Raw genomic sequence first — 19,683 nt, 5'->3', positions numbered from 1 at the left:
TCTCTCTCATATAACCAGTCTGAGGCTGGAAGCAGTTTGTCCCTGAATCCCTACACACATTCATAAATGATGCATCACTTATGAATTAACACACCATGCAGTCACTTTCTCTTTAATCATACAATAAGTGAATATTTAGGAAAAGGAAACAAAAAAGCATATTCTGTTGACTTTTTGCCTGGTTTCAAGGTGCTTATATGCTCCAAGTTTGGGTCATTAGGCCTGACAGCCCTCCAAGGTACAGGCACGGTTAGGCAATCTTCAGACTGAGCTGTAGGTTTTGCTGGCATGAGTAAACAAAATGCATCCTTGTGCCCCACTCAGCTGGTTTTGTAGTCGTTCTCCATGACTTGCAATGTAAAGGCAACGATGGTATATTAGACTGGAGCACTGCAGACTGCTGACACTTCTTTACTGGCATTACAGACAGACCCCATTACCACAGCCTGAGCGTATTCTCAGTGCCTTCTTACCAAGTAGGTTAAACACCAGTATGGAGAGACCACTTCATGGGTGAGAGACTAATGTTTACTTTATGATTCGCCACCTTTCAGTCTCTGTGCTATGGCTCCTACTACAGCAGCCCATTAGTATTAATTGGTATAGTCTTTTATGACACATTTGACCAGCAGAAGCCATTCCCATATCACCAGTTCATTCCAGAGGCACAGATCCCACAAAGAGCCACCAGCCTAAATTAGTTCTGAGCATAAACTACCGTATAAAACATAAAACACTAAAACCAAATTTTTAAATACTCTTCTGTGAAGTACAAAAACATTAGATAAATAATAAACACACTGTAAGAAATCATGAACATCTACAACTTCAGGACACCAAAAGCATCAGCTAAAGCTCATCTCATGGCTCATAGACCAACTAAAGATCTTAGTTAGCTTGCTAAAAAAAAAAAAAATGATGAAAATGAGGTTCAGAGACTTTTGATATATCCAGCAGCATCTCCCTCCACACCATCAAACTCCATGTTTTAAGCAGGTAAATGGACTAAATCTGTTCTGTTTATTAAATATACATTTTAAAATATCAGTAAATCAAAATGAGCAAAATTATATCCTAAAAACCTGTAACTGTCTGTTACAACTCATTCTTCTTAGTCCTGAATACTGTATATTACCTTTAAAGTTGCTGCCTTCTGACTCTCATGTGCCAATAATAGAAGAAATGTCTTCTGTCTTGAATACGCCAATTAGGCAACCCTCAATTAACTACTTTTAATTCCCCAGTACTTTTGCTGTTCTTCTAGTACTGCTCCATGGAAGGACATCCTTAAACACACTTCCAAATCTGCACTAAGCTGCTGCTGAAGTCTCTTGCTGTACTGCCTACAGCAATGTCAAGAGCAGCAAGAGGAGCTGTGCTTGCTGCTTGCCTCACAAGCAGGCAGATTTGGTAAATTCATCTGCTGTGGGAAAGCTTTGTGCAGAGAGGCTAAGGGTGATGTGGGAGCAAATGAGACAGTTCTGCACAGGATCCTCTTGGCTCAGTTTATCACCTTATATGCAAATCCAGGTGTCTACAGGCAGGGCAGGTGCCATCAGAACAGGCTCCTGGGCTGGTGCTTGCTCCCACTGGGCCAGTTCCAGCACAAGCAGGGACATGCTCACCTTTTCCTCTGTGCTGCTTATCCCCCTGCCTTCCTCAGCAGCCTCTCAGACTGGAAATGAGAGGCTGAAGCAGGGACTACATAGGTCTCTGGTCCTGTTTGTAACACACCAAGCACCAGAGGTTCACTAATGGGGCTCCCCCATATCAGAGTAATTAAAAGTTTGACCATATTGTATTACTCTCAAACTACTAAATGAGACAAGTACTGGGAAGACACTGTTCATTATAGATACTGTCACTGCTTAATAAAGTAATCCCATAATTAGCTGGAATTGGTCAAAATTTTTAACTTAAAAAGTAAATCGTGCTTTAACAGTGTCATGGTGTCTTCACTATCAATTTTCAGTAAGTGTCCAACATTTGAGAAACTTGACATGATGAGGGAAGTAGTTAATTCATTATGCACACGTTAGTAAAATACTTAGAGATAAAGCTGTTCTTAATCAAAATCTTCTAAGGTTTGAGAACAGAACATGCAGAATTATTTCCAAATTTTTGAATGAGCCACTTTTCCACATTCACATCTCGTCTAGATAAATATGAACACAAACTATCTGTGTTATCCGTGCTATGAAAATTGCATTGTTTATTTACATGATAGACATGTCTCACAAGTTGTGGTTTCATACTGACAGTCTAGAGCAGGAGCTGTAACAGAAGACCTACACTTATATCTTGAAAAAGTATTTTTGCTGCCACATTAACGTCACAGCACAAGTTAAAAACTCTTTGATTTGATTACACACAGACACAGGGCAGATGTCTACAGATGGTTTAGGGTGTTGTGAAACCACAACAGCTGTGCAACCGTGTGCAAGACAGACCTGGAGCAGAGAGGTTTATTTTCTTTGCCGGTGGTGATTACTTTGAGCAGCAACCAGAACATAATTTTCATTCTGTTTTGCGTCCTGAGAAGTTTTACTTCAGTGATCAGATCCTGATTCACAACGTTATTAGAAATTTCCACATGGTGCTCTCACCACATGTTTTTGTTTGAAAAGAGGTCAGTGGTCTCCAAGAAGGCCACATTTTAGTTCTGCAAACAGCACAAACTGCTCCTTCTCTGGCTCACTTCAATTCTGCAAAGTAATTTGGCCGAATTCTTTCCCGAGTGTTGCTCAGATTTGTTAAAGGAAAAATTAACAAAACACATAAAATAAATAATTATTAAAAAGCACATGTTTATTAAAAATCATCATCATTTGAAGAGTTCAAAAGCAGATGTGGGCATCATTTGGGCACCACAGTGGTAAACAACCAGAGAAAGCAGAACTTAACATTTCCAATTAAGTTAGCAAATTATTCAAGTTGCAAGAGGAATTCTAGTACTTGGATTGAAGCTGTTAACTCAGTGGGGCTAATTTACTATTCCACTGTTGGCGCAACTTGCATCCCCTTCTCTTCCACACACCACTTTACTCAGGCAGTACACTATGCACACACACGTCCTGCCTGGAAGGTAAGAAGCTTCCAGACTGTTCCTGCTGCCAACATAATTCCATACAGTAATTCCTAACACAACACCTTTTTGCAGGTGAAGCAAATTTCTTCCTTACCCCATTCAGCCTCCTGAATAGCATTGCGCAGAAATGATAGGCCAGATTCTGCTTAAAGCTTTGATGAAGCAAACTCAGAGTAAACTTTATGAACACTGACAGCTTGTGCAGATTTGTACCTTTACTAGGGATCACAACTGAACATAGTACTTTAGAATATGTTTGTATTGTACATAAACAATTACAAAGATTTGTATCTGTCCCTAAGTTTTGTGAAGCTTACTTGCTTTTTTTAAATTATCTGTGTTCATAAATTCTATGGGGCTAAACGGAAAGCATTTAATCTAATTTGATAATCAGATTTGTAGACACTGACGCTTTGAAGTGGTTAACTGGGTAACAGCTAATTTCCCTGTGGGATGTGCAATGCACTAACCTCTCCTCCCCCCGAATGATGGCAGCATATAAATATGTGCTGCATTTGAAAAATTCTTAAATTACTAGACATTAAGAAACACTAATAACTCGACTGGTGTCATGCATAATTTATTATGAAGAGACTAATGCAGTCTGTATCAGAGCATGTTTGCGACCTCTGAGTCTGTTTGGGTTTCTTCCCAACTTCAGTGACTTCTGCTAGGATTTCCAGCTGGTGCAAACTACCAGGCTGCCATTATTGCCACTTAGCAGGAAATTTTACTTCTCTGGTTAGGACAGTCTGCCCTCACATATTTGTAGAGTTGCTCACAAGCAATAACCAGAAATATGAGCTAGAATCAGGAACAAGGAATGCAATAAAACAGCAGAGCAAATAATCTGCCTTGCAAAGAAATTAATTTACCTGTTGGTGCTGTCAGCATTATGAAAATGAAGGAATCAGCATTCATACAACAGAGGAAAGCTACCCATTTATTTCAGCCATTGGTCACAGTGACTGAATTTGAATTTCATCAAGTAGTTCAGTTCACTCGAACAGGAATTTGTGTATATTTCAATACAAAATGTAGAGCATTGCAGAACTGGAAGACAGACTCTTTTCCAAAGAAATTAAATAGTCTCATCAACTTCACCAGCCTTTTTGGTAGGGTTCTGCTAGGAAAGGTGTTGGCAAATTGCTCGATCCTGCTTGCACCAGTGAAACAAAATCTCCTGGAAAAAAATTTTAAACCATACCAAAATGAACAAAAATGATCTGTATTGAATAGATTGAGCTGAACATGTTTGTGCATTATTAATGGCAGCAGAATTACAACTGTTTGTTGGATTATAGCCTAAACAGACCAAAACTATCCTCTTTGTAAATCGCTTTAATACAAGAAGATGAAAGTCCATTTAAACCCTCTACCCACCAACAGATATTAGAGCTGTTTACTAAGTATGCTTCTATCAAGTTGTGTTAACTAAGAGAAGCAACAGGTTTTATAATGTCTTTATCTTGTATACAATCCCACTTTTTCAAGTGAAGAAGGATACACTCAAAAATCACAGAAAATATCAAAATGGCATGTAAGGACTGCCACAAACTTCAAGCCATGTAGCACAAATTAGAGTGTTTATAGAAGCTTACAGAAAGAAAGCATAATACTTCATTAATTGTTTGCTGTGAATTTAAAGCTGATGAAAAAAAAAAAGAAAGAAAAAGGCAAACATCAACTTCCCTCCCTTACCTGAGCAAGAAATGTAACTTCCAAGAGTGGGAAGACTTGTACTCTGTTTCTTTATATCCTTACACCCTAGGAAACAACCATCTCTGGTAGAGGGAATACAAATATTAAATTGAAAGCACATTGGTTCCCCCACCATCCATTAACTTGGCAGCTTATGGCATTCTCCTGAGTGGGATATGCATCGGGGGCAGGTTGTTTAAAGCAGTGAAATTCAATTATTCTTTTACTGAAGACTGGTATTATTAACAAACGTGAATACAGCTAAAGAAGAAATTATTTAAAATCTTTAATCATTCTGTATTGTCTTGATCAGCACTTCCTGAATATACTGTAAGAGATTCCCATTTATGTAATTTTCTCTTGCTATGATGGTAGACTGCATGACACAGGTTTATTACACTAATATGTCTACAGTGTTAGCAAACAACTGACATCAGTTGGCTAACAAACTCCTCTGCATTGCAAATACCTTCTTTTATTAACATGAATTTCCTCACTAGAATGGAATCACATTCCTAAGTATTTTTCCACATAAGTGACTCCAGCAGGATCATCACAGGTGTCACATATAAATTAAATTTGCCTTCAAATAGAATTATTTGATGCTGAACTGTTCAACATCTTTATTGATGACAGGGACAGGGGGATTGAAGCCGCTCTTGGTAAGTTTGCCTATGACGGTGAGCTGTGCGGTGCAGGTGAAACGCTGGAGGGAACGGATGCCATCCAGAGGGATCTTGACACACTGAAGAGGTGGGCTGATGCAAACCTCATGAAGGTCAACAAAGTGAAGTACAAGGTCCAACATCTTTGTCTCAGCAATCCCAGACACACTTACAGATAAGTGACTGAGAGCAGCCCTGCGGAGAAAGACTTGGGGATGATGGTTGATTAAAAACTCAACATGAGTTGGCAGTGTGTGCTCACAGCCCAAAAAGCCAACAAAATGCTGGACTGCATCCAAAAGAGCATGGCCAGCAGGTTGCGGGAGGTGACTCTCCCCCTCTCCTTTGCTCCTGTGAGACCCCACCTGGAGTACTGCATCCAATTCTGGTGCCCCCAACATGAGAAGGACATGGAACTGTTGGAGCAAGTCCAGAGGAGGCTACAAAGTTGCTAAGAGGACTGGAGCAACTCCCCTATGAAGACAGGCTGAGAAAGTTGGGTCTGTTCAGCCTGGAGAAGAGAAGGTTGTGCGGACACCTCACAGCAGCCGTCCAGTATCTGCAGGGGCCTACAGAGAAGCTGGAAAAGGACTCTTCCTCAGGAACTGTAGGGATAGGACAAGGGGGAACGGGTAAGATTTGAATGACGGGAAATTTAGGTTAGATATTAGGAAGAAATTCTTTACAGTGAGGGTGCTGAGACACTGCAACAGGTTGCCCAGGGAGGTTGTGGATGCCCCAGCCCTGGTAGTGTTCAAAGCCAGGTTCTATAAGGCCTTGAGCAACCTAGTCTAGTGGAGGTGTCCCTGCCCATGGCAGGGTGGTTGGGACTAGATGACCTTTAAGATCTCTTCCAACCCTCAACATGTTAAGATTTTACGATTCTATGATTCTATGAATAGCCTATATTCAAACTGGTATCATAACAATTATCCCTCACACCTTGAGGTTTCATAAAAATAATATTAGACTGATATTTGTTAGAACGTTATCCTGGTTCTTCTCTTATCTGTGCTATATTGGAAGTAGACAAGTTCAGAGAAATGGATCCTTCTTCCCTAATCCAAACATTGCAAAGAATCCCCAAACCAATCTACCCCAAAGCAATTCCCCCTACCTCTTCCTCCTGCAAAAAAAAAAAAAAAAAATCAATAAAGACCTCTGACACAGACACAGTCTTCATGATGGAACTTACAGCAAAAACACACTAGTTGCATCTGAAGATTTACATACACTAGCCTTGGGGGAAAAATTATGCTTTACCATAGAGTTGATCTGCAAATAGTTGTTGAACTGAATTCCTCTAGCAGCAAACCCTACATTTTATGCTGTCACCTGGTGGCACTGTTATACCACCTGCTAAATCTCAGTGCCTGGCTCTGGGAAAGGCACGTGGTGCTGCTGTTACCCTGGGCCTCCCAGGAAGGTCTGGAGTGGAGGGAACCAATTGACCTGGACACTGAGTTTTGCTTTGGATTTAAAAATAGAGCTGCCCTCCTCAAATAGGCATGTTGTTGGCTTGACATTTGAGAAGAACAGGTATAATTACATTTCAAGGCTGATGTTGGTGTCAATAATTGGAATTTGCACATAAATTTCATATTTCTCATACTCCTGACTCCAGTAACACACTAGCCAGCTAACTGAAGACCTGGGAGGTTTCAATGGGACAAACACCAGAAGAAAGATGTTGTATTACTGCTGATAGTTTTAAGGCAACTTGTTTCACTGAGCAGACAAACATAAAGATCATGTAATATAACCCCCAGAAAATAAGAATAATTGCAAATATTAACAATCTGTCCTGCTGTAGAAATAATGCTTTTTAATAATTTCCTTTAGCAAAGACAGAACAATCTATAAACTGTGCTAAAAAACCCCAAAGTAAACCACAAACTCACCATAATGTGCATCTCCTATCTTCCAGAATACAGAGATAGTACACTAATTTACAGGTAGCTAACAAACATTCAAAAATGAAGCATCAGTTGTGCTGTTAATCAACAGACACCTTTTCAGTGTATGAGGTTAGATACCACTATACATAATTTCACATTCATACATATTATGTGTATTGGTTAGAAAAACATGATCCCACTGAAGTCTTTAGCAACTAAAAATCAAATTATATTTAGATTTTTGCTCTCTATTTTTACATCTTTTTCACACATAAGTCATCCTGACAGTAGAAAAGGGGCAAGGATCAAGTCTACAAGGGGGAGGGTACCTAAAACATGCTGAATGTTTCCACCTTTTCCCCCTCACAGAACTGTAACGGAATGAAAGCACTTTTTAACAGTATATTTGAAATATAAAGTACATTAGATAGAAATTCTCTCACTATTTTTTAAAATTAATAATTTCTTAATACCAAATGTGATTGATAAGAATGTCATCAGCAGAACAGGAATCAGAAGTACATGGTCCAATTTTATTAACAGGACATTGGATTATGGCATGAAACAAGGCTTTTCTAATATACTGTATCATTATTTGGGCTTTTCTCAAGTGAATATTTTCAATAGCTCCTCTCCTCCTCACTGCCTGGGCTCTGCTCTTCTTTGCTTGCACATCTACCCTCATGCTGCTCTTTTCTGGTATTGGTGCTTCACTGACACTGCATTCTTCATACCTGTGGTGCTGCCACTCCTTTTCTCCAACACCTTTACCCTCTTCCCATACCCAAGCAGAGTTTATAAATCTTGGTTTATTCAAATGAATTACAGATCTCTCAGACATATGATTTCAACCATATGAAATAATCTTTCAGCCCTTCTTTGCAAAGTAATATGGATACAAGTTATAATAAAGAATTTTTGTTCTCTCAGTATGACAACTTCACTATTCATATTTAAAAAACAAATATCCTTTTTTCAAATTGTCCCTAACTGTCATTTAGTGCACATATACCCCCAAAAATACAAAACTTAAACAGTTCAAAAGAACTTGCAGCATGTTGTTCTTGCCAGTGTAAAGAAAAATATTCATTGCCCTGAAGAAGAAATTGGCAAACTATCCAAAAGAAAATGAATTTATGCTTTTTCTGTCTCTGGTAAATGAAATAAGAAAAGTGATCTGATTGTTTATGGCAGTAAAACGGTGAAGGAGATGGGCTTCTAAAAGACCATCAAAAGCAGGAACCTCGCTCAATGAATACTGAGACATTGAGTTGAACCCAATCCACCTTTATTAATGGAGCTTATTGGAGAAAGTGTTTTCTGGCAGGTTATTTACAATCAGGTGTAACAAGGACATGCCATTCCTAGAAAATACACTATTGCGCTTGGATATATTCTCATTTAAACAGACAATTCTTCAGAGCCATCTTGTCATGGAAAAATATATCCTCTTCTCTTCCAAGAGTCTGCTGTAGGGTTCAAGGTGAGCCCTCCACTTCTTAGATTACCTGTCTTAACTCTCATACTTTTTACTTGGGATGAGCTACAATCCCATCTATAACCCTTAAAGAGAAACTCAGCATGTAAAGAAGGCCAAACTCCTTGACTTATTTGGCTTGGTTTTCCAGCAGGCAGTGAATAACAAATAAAGTTTATATTTTACAACTGTTACATTATCTTCTATCTGACAGGTTTGGAATGTATGCATTCAATATTCATTTAAAAAAGCACAACAAATCAGTACAGGTTTAGATTATTTTCAGATAACAAGAGAAAGTTGTTCTACTCTAGCTAAAAACTATCAAAGCCACCAAAGCCAACTTAGCTGTGGATTATGCAGTTGTAACCCAACAGGGATTTATCTTCTTCTCCTGGAGCTGAGTTTGGTACACACCACGAGACGACTTTGTGCTATCTCAGAGTCAGCAGTGGTGGTGTTCAGCATTTTTCTCAGGGTTCACAATGGTGATAGTTTCTCTCTGAGATCCCAGCAGATTTCAATACCCAACTGATGGCAAGGTTAGCAGCTATGTTGGGAAGTCTTGACCTCTGAACAATCAGTGTCTCATGTTTTATTAAAATGAGAGTTTCTAGTTCTTAAATAGAACATGTCATTTAATTTGTAGACTGAATTTAAGTCAGTTTCTCAAACCACCATTTAATTTCCTAGTATATTTAAGTCGTATGTTTTAAAACATTACTATAGGGAGGCCCTGTCTTCTCTGAGACTTATTCAAAGCAAGAACATCGGAAACTTGGCAAACTATCAAACGACCAATCTCAGCACTGTTTTACATACAAATGAAAAGGGAAAAACATAAAGTGCAAATAGATGGCATAAGCACCTAATTCCATATCCAAGAGACCACACAGGTTCCTAAACAAATGTATGGCTAAAGTACCTGAGAAACTGCAAGTCAACAATCCTTAGAACTGATCACCCTTGCCACATTTCCTCTGGCAGAGGAAAGAAACTGTCATTCTATCTTCTACAAATTAAAAGAATAAAAGAATCTCTCAAGCATACTAATTAATGAGATTAATTGGAAATATAGCAGGCTGCTGCCACTGTTTAGTTTTCATGAACATATCTGGCCAATTAGTATCTAAATTTATAAAAAGACTTCTTTCATAAATGTTGAATACTTTACGCTTGTAAAATCTTTGCATGCTCCTATGTGCATACTAATGCTCTGTAATTGTGGAATGCTCAACATTACAACAACTCCATGATAAAATCCAACTGTTCTTCCTGGCCCAAGATAAAAAACAGGGTTTAGCAATAACACTCAGTTCCTGTAGGGTTTTTGAGGGACAAGCATAACAACGAGCTGGTTTGTTAAAATCCAAAAGGAACTTCACAGCAAGCTGTCCTGGAGACGACCCTAAAGCAGGAGTTCTGTCTCCATAAAATCACACTTCACTTTTAATTATTTAGCAATATAAAGAGAAAATGTGAATACAGGAAAGGGTAAAAATTTGTTGAAGAAAATTGTGTGGAGCCCCGTACATGCTGGGAGATATTTGGTAGCCCCTCATGACCAGGACCAGAAATATCAGACAGTGGGTGGGGTCTGTCCTAGTACAATAAGAATGGCTTGAATTAGATCATTGCCAGACTTCAAGGAAAGCAATCTGCTTGTACAGGAGAGAGACAGTCCCATCCCATCAGCACAGGCCACATGGTCACGGCAACTGAGGTAGGTTGTGCCTCTTGCACCACGATCAGGAAAAGCTGGAGGCTGTCCATTCACAGCACCAGCCAGACTTGCACACTCTGTCACTGTATTGCAAACCAATTTCTGCTTTAGTGTAGTTATTCCACAGGAAGTAGCATCAGATTTTGATCTTAGATTTCATGCTCACATATATGTTCTATGGAAGGAAACTCACTGGCTTAACCATCTAAGTGTTAGCTTCAAAGGGACTGGTGCTCAAGGAACATTTGAGATGTTAGAAATCATGTCCTTTTTTTGAGTCATTTTTCTCTTCTACAGAAGATCTCCAATGAGAGAGAGATTGAAGGTGATGCATCCTCTTTCAGCTGCTAGCTTAGAGGTCAGATCAGTTTCTCTTCTTTTCTCCCCCAGAGATTCAGATTTCAGTGTCCCACTGTTAGCCGATCTTGCAAGTTGAGTAGCTTGCCTCCAGAACTATAACAGATTTCAGCTTTATCCTGCTGTTAAGCAAGAAAATTAGAAAATCCTGAAATACTTCTTGCCGTAAATGACTCAGCAGATGATACGATAGCAATCTATATGATTAAAACCAAAACCAGATGCTAAGAAGAGGGACATACTGAGATGAAAGGACATTAATGAGCATTCCTCTTATGTTGGATGCTGTCTCTATAGCTCAGAACTCATTTATATTCAAAGGATACAGTATCTGTAAAGGACAAAAGAAGGATACAATTGGGTTTTAATGCCTCCAAGTTTTAAATACTAAAAAAGAGAAAAACAAAGAATAAATGTTTGCTTGCTCATCCAGAGTAGCTATGTGATCTGAATCACTAATAAAAATCTTCAGGAAGGATGAATGAGTAAGAATTTTGCATAGTTACTGTTGCTATGAGAGACACTTTGCTTATTATCCACATGTTCCACAAATTATTTCCTATTCCTTATCACTCACAAACAGGTAATGAGATGCTAGGAAAATGGCCTCCTCTAAAAGTTTCTGAGATCATACTTGAAAGGAAGCAGTGAGAATGATACTTCTCAAAAAGCACTGAGTGTTTAATAAGGAAATTGTAAGTGCAGTGAATGGGACACAGTCAAACCGCAAATGTGTGCAACCAGCATCTGGATCCTCTGAGGCAGAGTTGGCAGCTTCATCTCCCATCTGTCCTTCTCTAAAAGGGGGAGAATGCAGCCAAAATTTACAGCACCTGCTGCACCAAACTCCATGACTTCTAACATACCTACCTATGTCACACACTGCTAGTATTAGCAACTAACAAGAAAGGTAATTTGGGAGCGACTACAGAAAGGAACCACATTCAATTCTGCAGAAGAGTAGAAGCAAATATATTCAACTGCCAAATGATAAGAAGAACATTTCAAAGACATGTTTAAAAAAAAAGTGGAGTATTCTTTGCAGGAAAACATCTCTACAGTAGATACACCAAATATCAGATCATGCCCTCTAAAAGGAATAAGATATTTCTAGAGCATCCTGAAAAAAATCTCTCAGAGCAGGAAGGGATTTGTACACTAAAAATGAAAGTGCCACAATGCCATGTCTGTCCTTCTAATTGTTTTATGCTTATTTCAGAGGAGAAGGCAAGAGTCAGCCCTCTAACTCTGTTTTTAGTAAGTGACTACAATAGCAAGTCCTCACAAGAAATGAACTCCATAAGACTCCCGGCTTGATTGTAAATAAGTACATATTTTCAGGTGGATCGATGTTTTTCTTTTCCAGTTTTGAGTCCAATAACAGTTTCACTGTGATGTCTAATCAGTAGTCTATGGCTCCCTCACACCAGCTCTCCAAAAAAAAAAAGCTCCATCAGGGTGAGAGATCTCTGAAATCACAACAAGGCTCATGAAGAGACTCGAACACAAGTCCTGTGAGGAGAGGCTGAGGGAGCTGGGGTTATTTAGCCTGGAGGAGGCTCAGGGGAGACCTCATCGCCCTCTACAACTACCTGAAAGGAGGTTGTAGCCAAGTGGGAGTTGGTCTCTTCTCCCAGGCAGCTCTCAGTAAGACAAGAGGGCACGGTCTTAAGCTCTGCCAGGGGAGGTTTAGGTTAGATGTTAGGAAGAAATTTTTTACAGAGGGGGTAATCAGGCATTGGAATGGGCTGCCCAGGGAAGTGGTGGATTCTCTGTCCCTGGAGGTTTTTAAGATGAGACCAGATGTGGCACTTAGTGCCATGGTCTAGTAACCACGGCGCTGTTGGATCAAGGGTTGGACTTGATGATCTCAGAGGTCTTTTCCAACCTGGCCTATTCTATTCTATTCTGTTCTATTCTATTCTATTCAGCACCACTTGAACAGATATTAGTCCTGCATAATAGGTTAAGATGAACAGATTGTGTGACACCATATACATTTAGTACTAAATATGTATGAATTCACACTTAATCGGATAGGTCTGACATATTTTAATGCAAGTAATAATTTTACAGAAGCAGACTGGAATGTATGTAAACATAAAGAAAATGAATCTACTGCATATGTAAACAATATATTTATTTATGCTTTCAAATTATTGTAAAAGTTATGGCTTGAACTGACTCATTGGAAAGCATATAGCACAAGAGGTAGGTATAGTTATATTCACTAAATAGAAGCTGATCAGTTTTCATTTAGTTCTCCCTTTCATAACAGGAGGAATGGACTATGATTTATTAATCACTTGAAAAAAAAGATTATGCTTCAGGTATCTCCATAAAATCACCTATACTCTCACACTTTATAAACACTCTCTTAAACTGTTTTGTGTATTTCTTGTGATCAATTATTACTTATATTTATATGCATTAAATTCCTTAGAATATCCATCTTCTTTTCAAAATAATGCATTTAGGAGTTCTAAATTATTAGTAGTGACTTAAGGGCGCTGGTTGATAAGGAGCTCAACATGACCCAGCAGTGTGCTCTCACAGCCCAGAAAGCCAAACATATCCTGGGCTGCATCAAAAGCACCATGGTCAGCAGGGTGAGGGAGGGGAGCATCAAAAGCACCGTGGTCAGCAGGGTGAGGGAGGGGATTCTGCCCCTCTGCTCTGTTCTGGTGAGACCCTACCTGGAGTACTACTCCCAGCTCTGGGGACCCCAACATAAGAAGGGCATAGACTTGTTGGAGTGAGTCCAGTGGAGGGACACAAAGAGGATCTGAGGGCTGGAGCACCTCTCCTATGAAGACAGGCTGAGAGAGTTGGGGTTGTTCAGCCTGGAGAAGAGAAGGCTCCAGGGAGACCTCTTAGCAGCTTCCCAGTACCTGAAGAGAGCTTACAAGAGAACTGGAGAGGGACTTTTGACTAGGGCGTGTAGTGATAGGACAAGAGAGAATGGCTTTAAACTAAAAGAAGGCAGGTTTAGGTACTAGGAAGGAATTCTTTATGAGAGTGGTGGGGCACTGTAATAGGTTGCCCAGAGAAGTTGTGGATGCCCCATCCCTGGAAATGTTCAAGTCCAGGCTGGATGGGGCTTTGAGCAATCTGGTCTAGCGGAAGGTTCACTGCCCATGGCAGGGGGGTTGGAACTAGGTGATCTTTAAGGTCCCTTCCAACCCAAATAATTCTATGATTCTATGACTAAACTAATCCCAACTAAATTTAAAGTAACTACCCGCTGAAATTTTGTCTCTTACAAACAAGATTGGGAGCCCACATGAAAATCAGTCTTTTCCCAATTATCACCTAGGGATTAGCTACAAGACAACTATTTTGGAAACTTAGTAATTTAAAATGTATTTATTCAGAGTTGCTTATCCCACACTGATTTTGTATTAGTTAATTCAGAGTACTAATATGGCAAGGTCAAGCTAGCAGAAAATATTTTCCTGATTAAGAATTCTACTGATCTCATTTGCAAGAGAGTCTGAAGAAGGAAAGGGCTTGTTCCTTTTTTTTTTTTTTTTTACAAGTGAAACATGAAACAAATTTTTAAAAAATGAACTACTGGAGAGAAGGGAACAATTACTATTTTCCAAGTGTCCTCATGCTGTACACTGCGTACACATATACATAGTCATGCACTCTGTCTAAACTACTAAGTGTGTGTAGCTGTAGAGCAATGGCTTCCACTGGTAATAGAGACTGTTCCAAAAAAAGATGCCTCCTGAGACAGTTGATAGTTGTCTTCTCAATGAAATGAGTTGTGTTAGCAAGAGCCTATGTAGCAATATTTGCATTAAGATTTTTATTACTAGATACAATTTTAAAAAAAATTGCTGCATTCCTCTTCCTCCCACCAACACTGTAGTCTAACAACATTTTCTAGTATGAATTACTGTCCTGTTTCATAATTTCTTTTGCCTGATGAGGAAAATATTTTTATGCAGCCATCTTATTTTTAAATCATGTATTTACACTATACCAGTGCTGCAGTTTTATTTTAATGGCAAATAGAACCCTCTACAAAACCAGGGTTACTAGGTAAATAGTCTACTGGGTATATCCTCTCAGAAGTATCTAAGCACTACACACTAGGCTTTCACGGCTCCTCAAGTGCATGCTTTATAGGGTAACATTAGCTACTTCACTCACCTTAATAAATTGCTAAATATCTATCCTTTGGCATGATACCATGAAGTAGAGTCCTGCAACCCTTCAGATGGGTCCTACAAGCAACACAGCTATGATGCTGTGCCAGAAAGGAAAGCTAATTGTAGCTCTTGTAGTTGGACATGGCACTAAGCTGATCCAGCCTTACTACTTTGAATTCAGGTCATCCATATCATTCTCCATTGTGTAATATTCCAGCCCCCTTTTCAGAGTGCTGAAGACCCACCTGGGTCTTCTTTTTCTCTTTCGAGGGAGTTGCTCAACAATAAGCACTTCAGAAATAAGTGGCCTGAATTTTTAAGTGCCTGAAGCACCTAAAGAGTCTAATTTTAGGTTTTTATTTTTAAGTATCTTGGGTGCTGTTTCTAGAGTTCTCCAAAAAACTTAATCCAACCCACCATGCAGACTGTTTTTCCTACACTCATCTTATTAATCTAGGCGTTCCCACTCAATTTCTTCACACCAGTTCAGCACTGGAGGTGCAGGAGCCTTCCTGCCTGCTGAGCCTGCCATATGGAACAGTTATTTGTCCCCCTCACTGACTCTCCATTTTCTGTTTCATTTTAACCGAGTATACAACCTGTTCCCCAATGCCTATTCCTATCAGTTCTTTTCTCTCTTACCTACTTTTCCCCCACATCTAAAAAGTGCAACTGCACTCATTAAGTTTGGAGAGCATCTGAAATGCAGTCTGTGGGAAAGATGAAATGCAAAATAAGTATCTTGTGCATAGCTCTCTAAAGTAGAAGTGGTGCTGATGAAATTTTAAAATCTCTTGAAATTACCAGATATTCCTTCCTCATTACACAATCAACTTTGAAAGGTCTGAAGTAAATATGTGTATATGGGGACACGAAAAAATTTTAAAAATATTCTGATGCTAGAGACTATTTGCCTGTATCTACTCACAGTAGTTGCAAGCATACACAAGCTGCTGTAATTTCTTCTGCAAAGCACGTGTGTGCAAGCTAAATGCTCACATGTCTCTGGATCTGCAAAGCAGAGTGCAATTTATACAAAGATCTCAGAAGGGCTTCCTGCATAGCCAAATAAAAAAAAAACACAACCATATTTTTAAAATAACTTTAAATAATAATAAATAATTGTAAAATGGAAAGAAGAAAGTCGGCTGAGGGTATTACTTTTCTAACACATTTTCTTAATCCATTTGCTCGATCTTGGACACATTGCTTTAGGTAGAACAACATGAAAACAAAGGCAAAACAAGGTAAGCGTCTGTGTAATCATATTAAGTCAGCAACAAGTCAAATGTGCTTGTTTATGCTATGTAACAGCCAACTGTACACAAAACATCAGAAAAGTATGATATTTTCCTATTTTAGAGTGCCAGTCCATTACAGGTGTGTCAGTACATTCATCCTCAGAAAGTAACAAATTATTTGTTTAGACTTTAACTATTAGAAATTATCTTTGAGACAAGTCAGAGAAAATTTCAAGATGGTGATATAGCTCACAACATAAGTTGAGGTTGATGGGAGCTCTAAGAAGGTAATTGATCTTTCTCTCAGGTTATCAAAGCCATAGACTTAATATCACAATAACTCAGTCAATGCAGTAAACATGTTCATCTGGTATCAGTATTGTACTGTCCAAGATTAAACCTTTCCTTTTCACAATATTCAGGAATGTGTGCCATCAAACATTTGTGAAGACACGGAAAAATTCTTGTCTCTTTAATTTACCTGTCAGCAAAAGTCAAACATTATGCAGTATGCAATAATACTGGCTCCAGAAACTTATTCCTTGTGGATTTAGACAAGTCACATAGACAAGAATGTATAAGAACACTATACCAATACATCTCCCATGAGTCAGTCCAGACAGGCCACCTCACCCAGCGCTCTGTACAAGGATAATGTAAGATGATACTTGAGAAAAACATGCAAGCTTTGCCACTTTCCATGGTCAGTTACTCTCATAGGGTCCTAGGGTCCACAACTGTTGTTCACAAACGTTAATATCTGTTTATGGGCAAGTTGCCCATGAATGCAGTTTTCTACGGACACACTGTCCATGTTCCAGCAGGATATGCAGAGAGGCAGTGGAGTATCCACCCCTGGAGATTGTCAAAACTCAGCAAGACAAAGCTTTGGCTGTTCTATCTAGTGTTGGCTGAAGTCCCGCTTCAAACAGAACAGCAAACTATATAACCTCCAGAGGCCTTTTCCAGTCAACAAGTCTGTCAAATCAAGTGCTGTACAATATTCAAACAAAATATTCAAATGTATTAACAACATTCTGTTATTACAGCACTAACCTTAGATCTGAGCAACTAGTGCTTAGACCTTGTGATCACTAGAAGCACATCTCAGTTACTAACAATGATGGAGTTAATGTTACAAGAATTGTTTAAAGGTTCCCAAAAGAAACTGCAGTGACTCAAATTTAACAAGCAGATAAATGCAAACCTGAGTCTGTAGTTCCATATACAACCATGTTTTGGGTGATCACAGAAGAACATTCAACTATAGTCAATTTGCCAATAACATGCTTTAATCCTGAGTTAGATTAAGAACTCATTTTGATGATGTGGTGGATTTCTGTTCACTATTACTCTTATGCAACCCCTCCCCTCCCACTATTCCATCTCCTGCTTTACATACTGATGCACAGGAAGTTCCACCTGAACATGAGGAGGAATTTCTTTACTGTGAGGGTGACTGGAACAGATTGTTAATTCTTTAGGATAATTTGACATCAGCATTAAGATATGATATCTTAATGTTCATTGTGCGCATTTGTAATCTTAGTAGCCAACTGCAGTTAAGCAAAAGAAATAAACCACAAATAAACAGTAAGACCCTGCTTTTTTAACAAGGATATTTGATTTTGTCTCTGAAAGAAAACTCACCAATGGTGTAATATCTCTTCAGATCACTCCTCCGCGGATTGCGCCTTTGGGTGTTTGTGGTGTTGTTCTGCTCCTCCTCAGGAGCAGCTGTCTGAGTGGCAGGTAAAGATTTGCTGGGCTGAGGTGTCTGAGCTTCAGCTGCCCCCGGGATGCATCCTGGTCCACTAATATCCACCGACTGGGACTTTTTCTTTAATCTAAAGGCAATTAAAGGCAGTAAAGTATTATTAATCATCATTCCATACCTAGATCATGTATAAAATAACAGCAATATATTCACTGTACAACAATTTGGGCATGTCGTAGCAGAACACAGAACAGCAGTGATAAATTAGGCCTTGTATTAATATCCCCTTTCAGCTTCTGAATCAGTTACAGCACTTCCATCTCCCATGTAGCTGCAAATGGTAAACTGCCCTCAGATCAGCCTGCTGAGCTGCTTGAAGGATCAGTCCCTAATCTATTTCCAAGATGAGCTGCCCACAATTATCCTATAATTATGTTTCCTGGCTTAAGTTTCCACAGATGAGGGAAGTACAAAGAAATTAAATCATTTACACCAAGTCGCTGAAAGCCTCAAGAGAAAAGAACTGATGGGACGATTTTCTGAATTCAGATGTAGCTCTACAACTGCATTTCCCATTCTGCAATAGTTTCAATATGTTGTTTCTCAAGAATCCCACTAACCCTAGGTACCATTTTTGCACTGCAATAGCAGTGAACAGAGGAAAGGAAAATCTCTGTTCTGCAGAAGAAATCTGTGTCATTCAATTTATTACTGGCATCCAGGTACAGTACAACTTATTAACCACTATTCTCTGAGCATGACCATCCAACCAGTTTTTTACTGCTCTAGTTGCCCACACATCCAGACTTAACATCACAACTTGTCATTATCTATCTCCACTCCTCCTCAGATCTAGTCATTTTATCAGAGTTCTGAGCGAAAGACTTAAAATAACTCTCAAATCCTACTTCAGAGTGGGGTGAGTACACTCCCATCACTGATTTACAATAATTCTGGCATCTTCACTGTCTCTAGGAACATAAAATAGAGGCTATTTTGCTACTAGAGTTATTGGATAGAGACAAGTATCCTGTTATGATGAAGTTCAGTACATACATATCGGATTTTGTCAATACTTTTCTTACCTTAAGTCTCTATAAATATATATAGTTGACTACATGATTTGATCCTGGAAATAAAAGAGGTTTATGGCATTGCAGTGAGATATGGATTTGTGATGAAGGGATCATAACAACTTTGAAATTTTGAAGCAAGTGAAGTAAAATGATAAAGTTCTGTAATGCCAAAGGATAATTTTATTAGGCTAACAACTTAATGCTAAGCAGCATCCCTTCCTGCACGGAAGCTCTGTGCTTCCTTATTTTTCAAACATTTTCTCCACGTAGTGGTTGCAATTAAACAGCATGAGTTACTGCACTGAGAATGGAATCTGCTAGTTTAACATATTAACTGATTAAATACTATCATAATAATAACTGCTCTAAGCAGATTGGAAAATCTGCAGGTTGTCATCAGGCTCTGGAAGGTACAATAATGTATCAAAGTGAATGTAGAATTTTATTAATTACTCTGAAGGCAAAATTACTCTACTCATACAGGGTATTGCTAGTCCAGGGAAGGGACCAGCAGTTAGAAAATTAGCGGTCAGAAATTACCTTCTCTATGTCGTCCATAGAGTAAGACTACTTTCACTAG

At 39.0% G+C, this 19,683-nt stretch overlaps 1 protein-coding gene across 5 annotated transcripts in view; it reads right to left on the bottom strand.

Annotated features, from left to right (window-relative positions):
- The window catches only part of OXR1 (oxidation resistance 1), a 266,597-nt gene that overhangs the window by 115,044 nt on the left and 131,870 nt on the right, over window positions 1-19,683 (bottom strand). For all 5 annotated transcript variants that reach the window (XM_039387650.1, XM_039387647.1, XM_039387648.1 and 2 more), the window contains exon 3: window positions 17,961-18,157. In XM_039387650.1, coding sequence (XP_039243584.1) covers window positions 17,961-18,157 — 197 coding nt within the window. The remainder of the gene's footprint in view (window positions 1-17,960; window positions 18,158-19,683) is intronic.

The sequence above is a fragment of the Pipra filicauda genome, unplaced genomic scaffold (assembly GCF_003945595.2).
Source record: "Pipra filicauda isolate LSUMZ 115617 unplaced genomic scaffold, ASM394559v2 scaffold57_size4234018_pilon, whole genome shotgun sequence".
Classification (NCBI taxonomy): domain Eukaryota; kingdom Metazoa; phylum Chordata; class Aves; order Passeriformes; family Pipridae; genus Pipra; species Pipra filicauda.
Note: the sequence above shows the minus strand (reverse complement) of the source record. Positions and strands in the feature narration are given on the sequence as shown.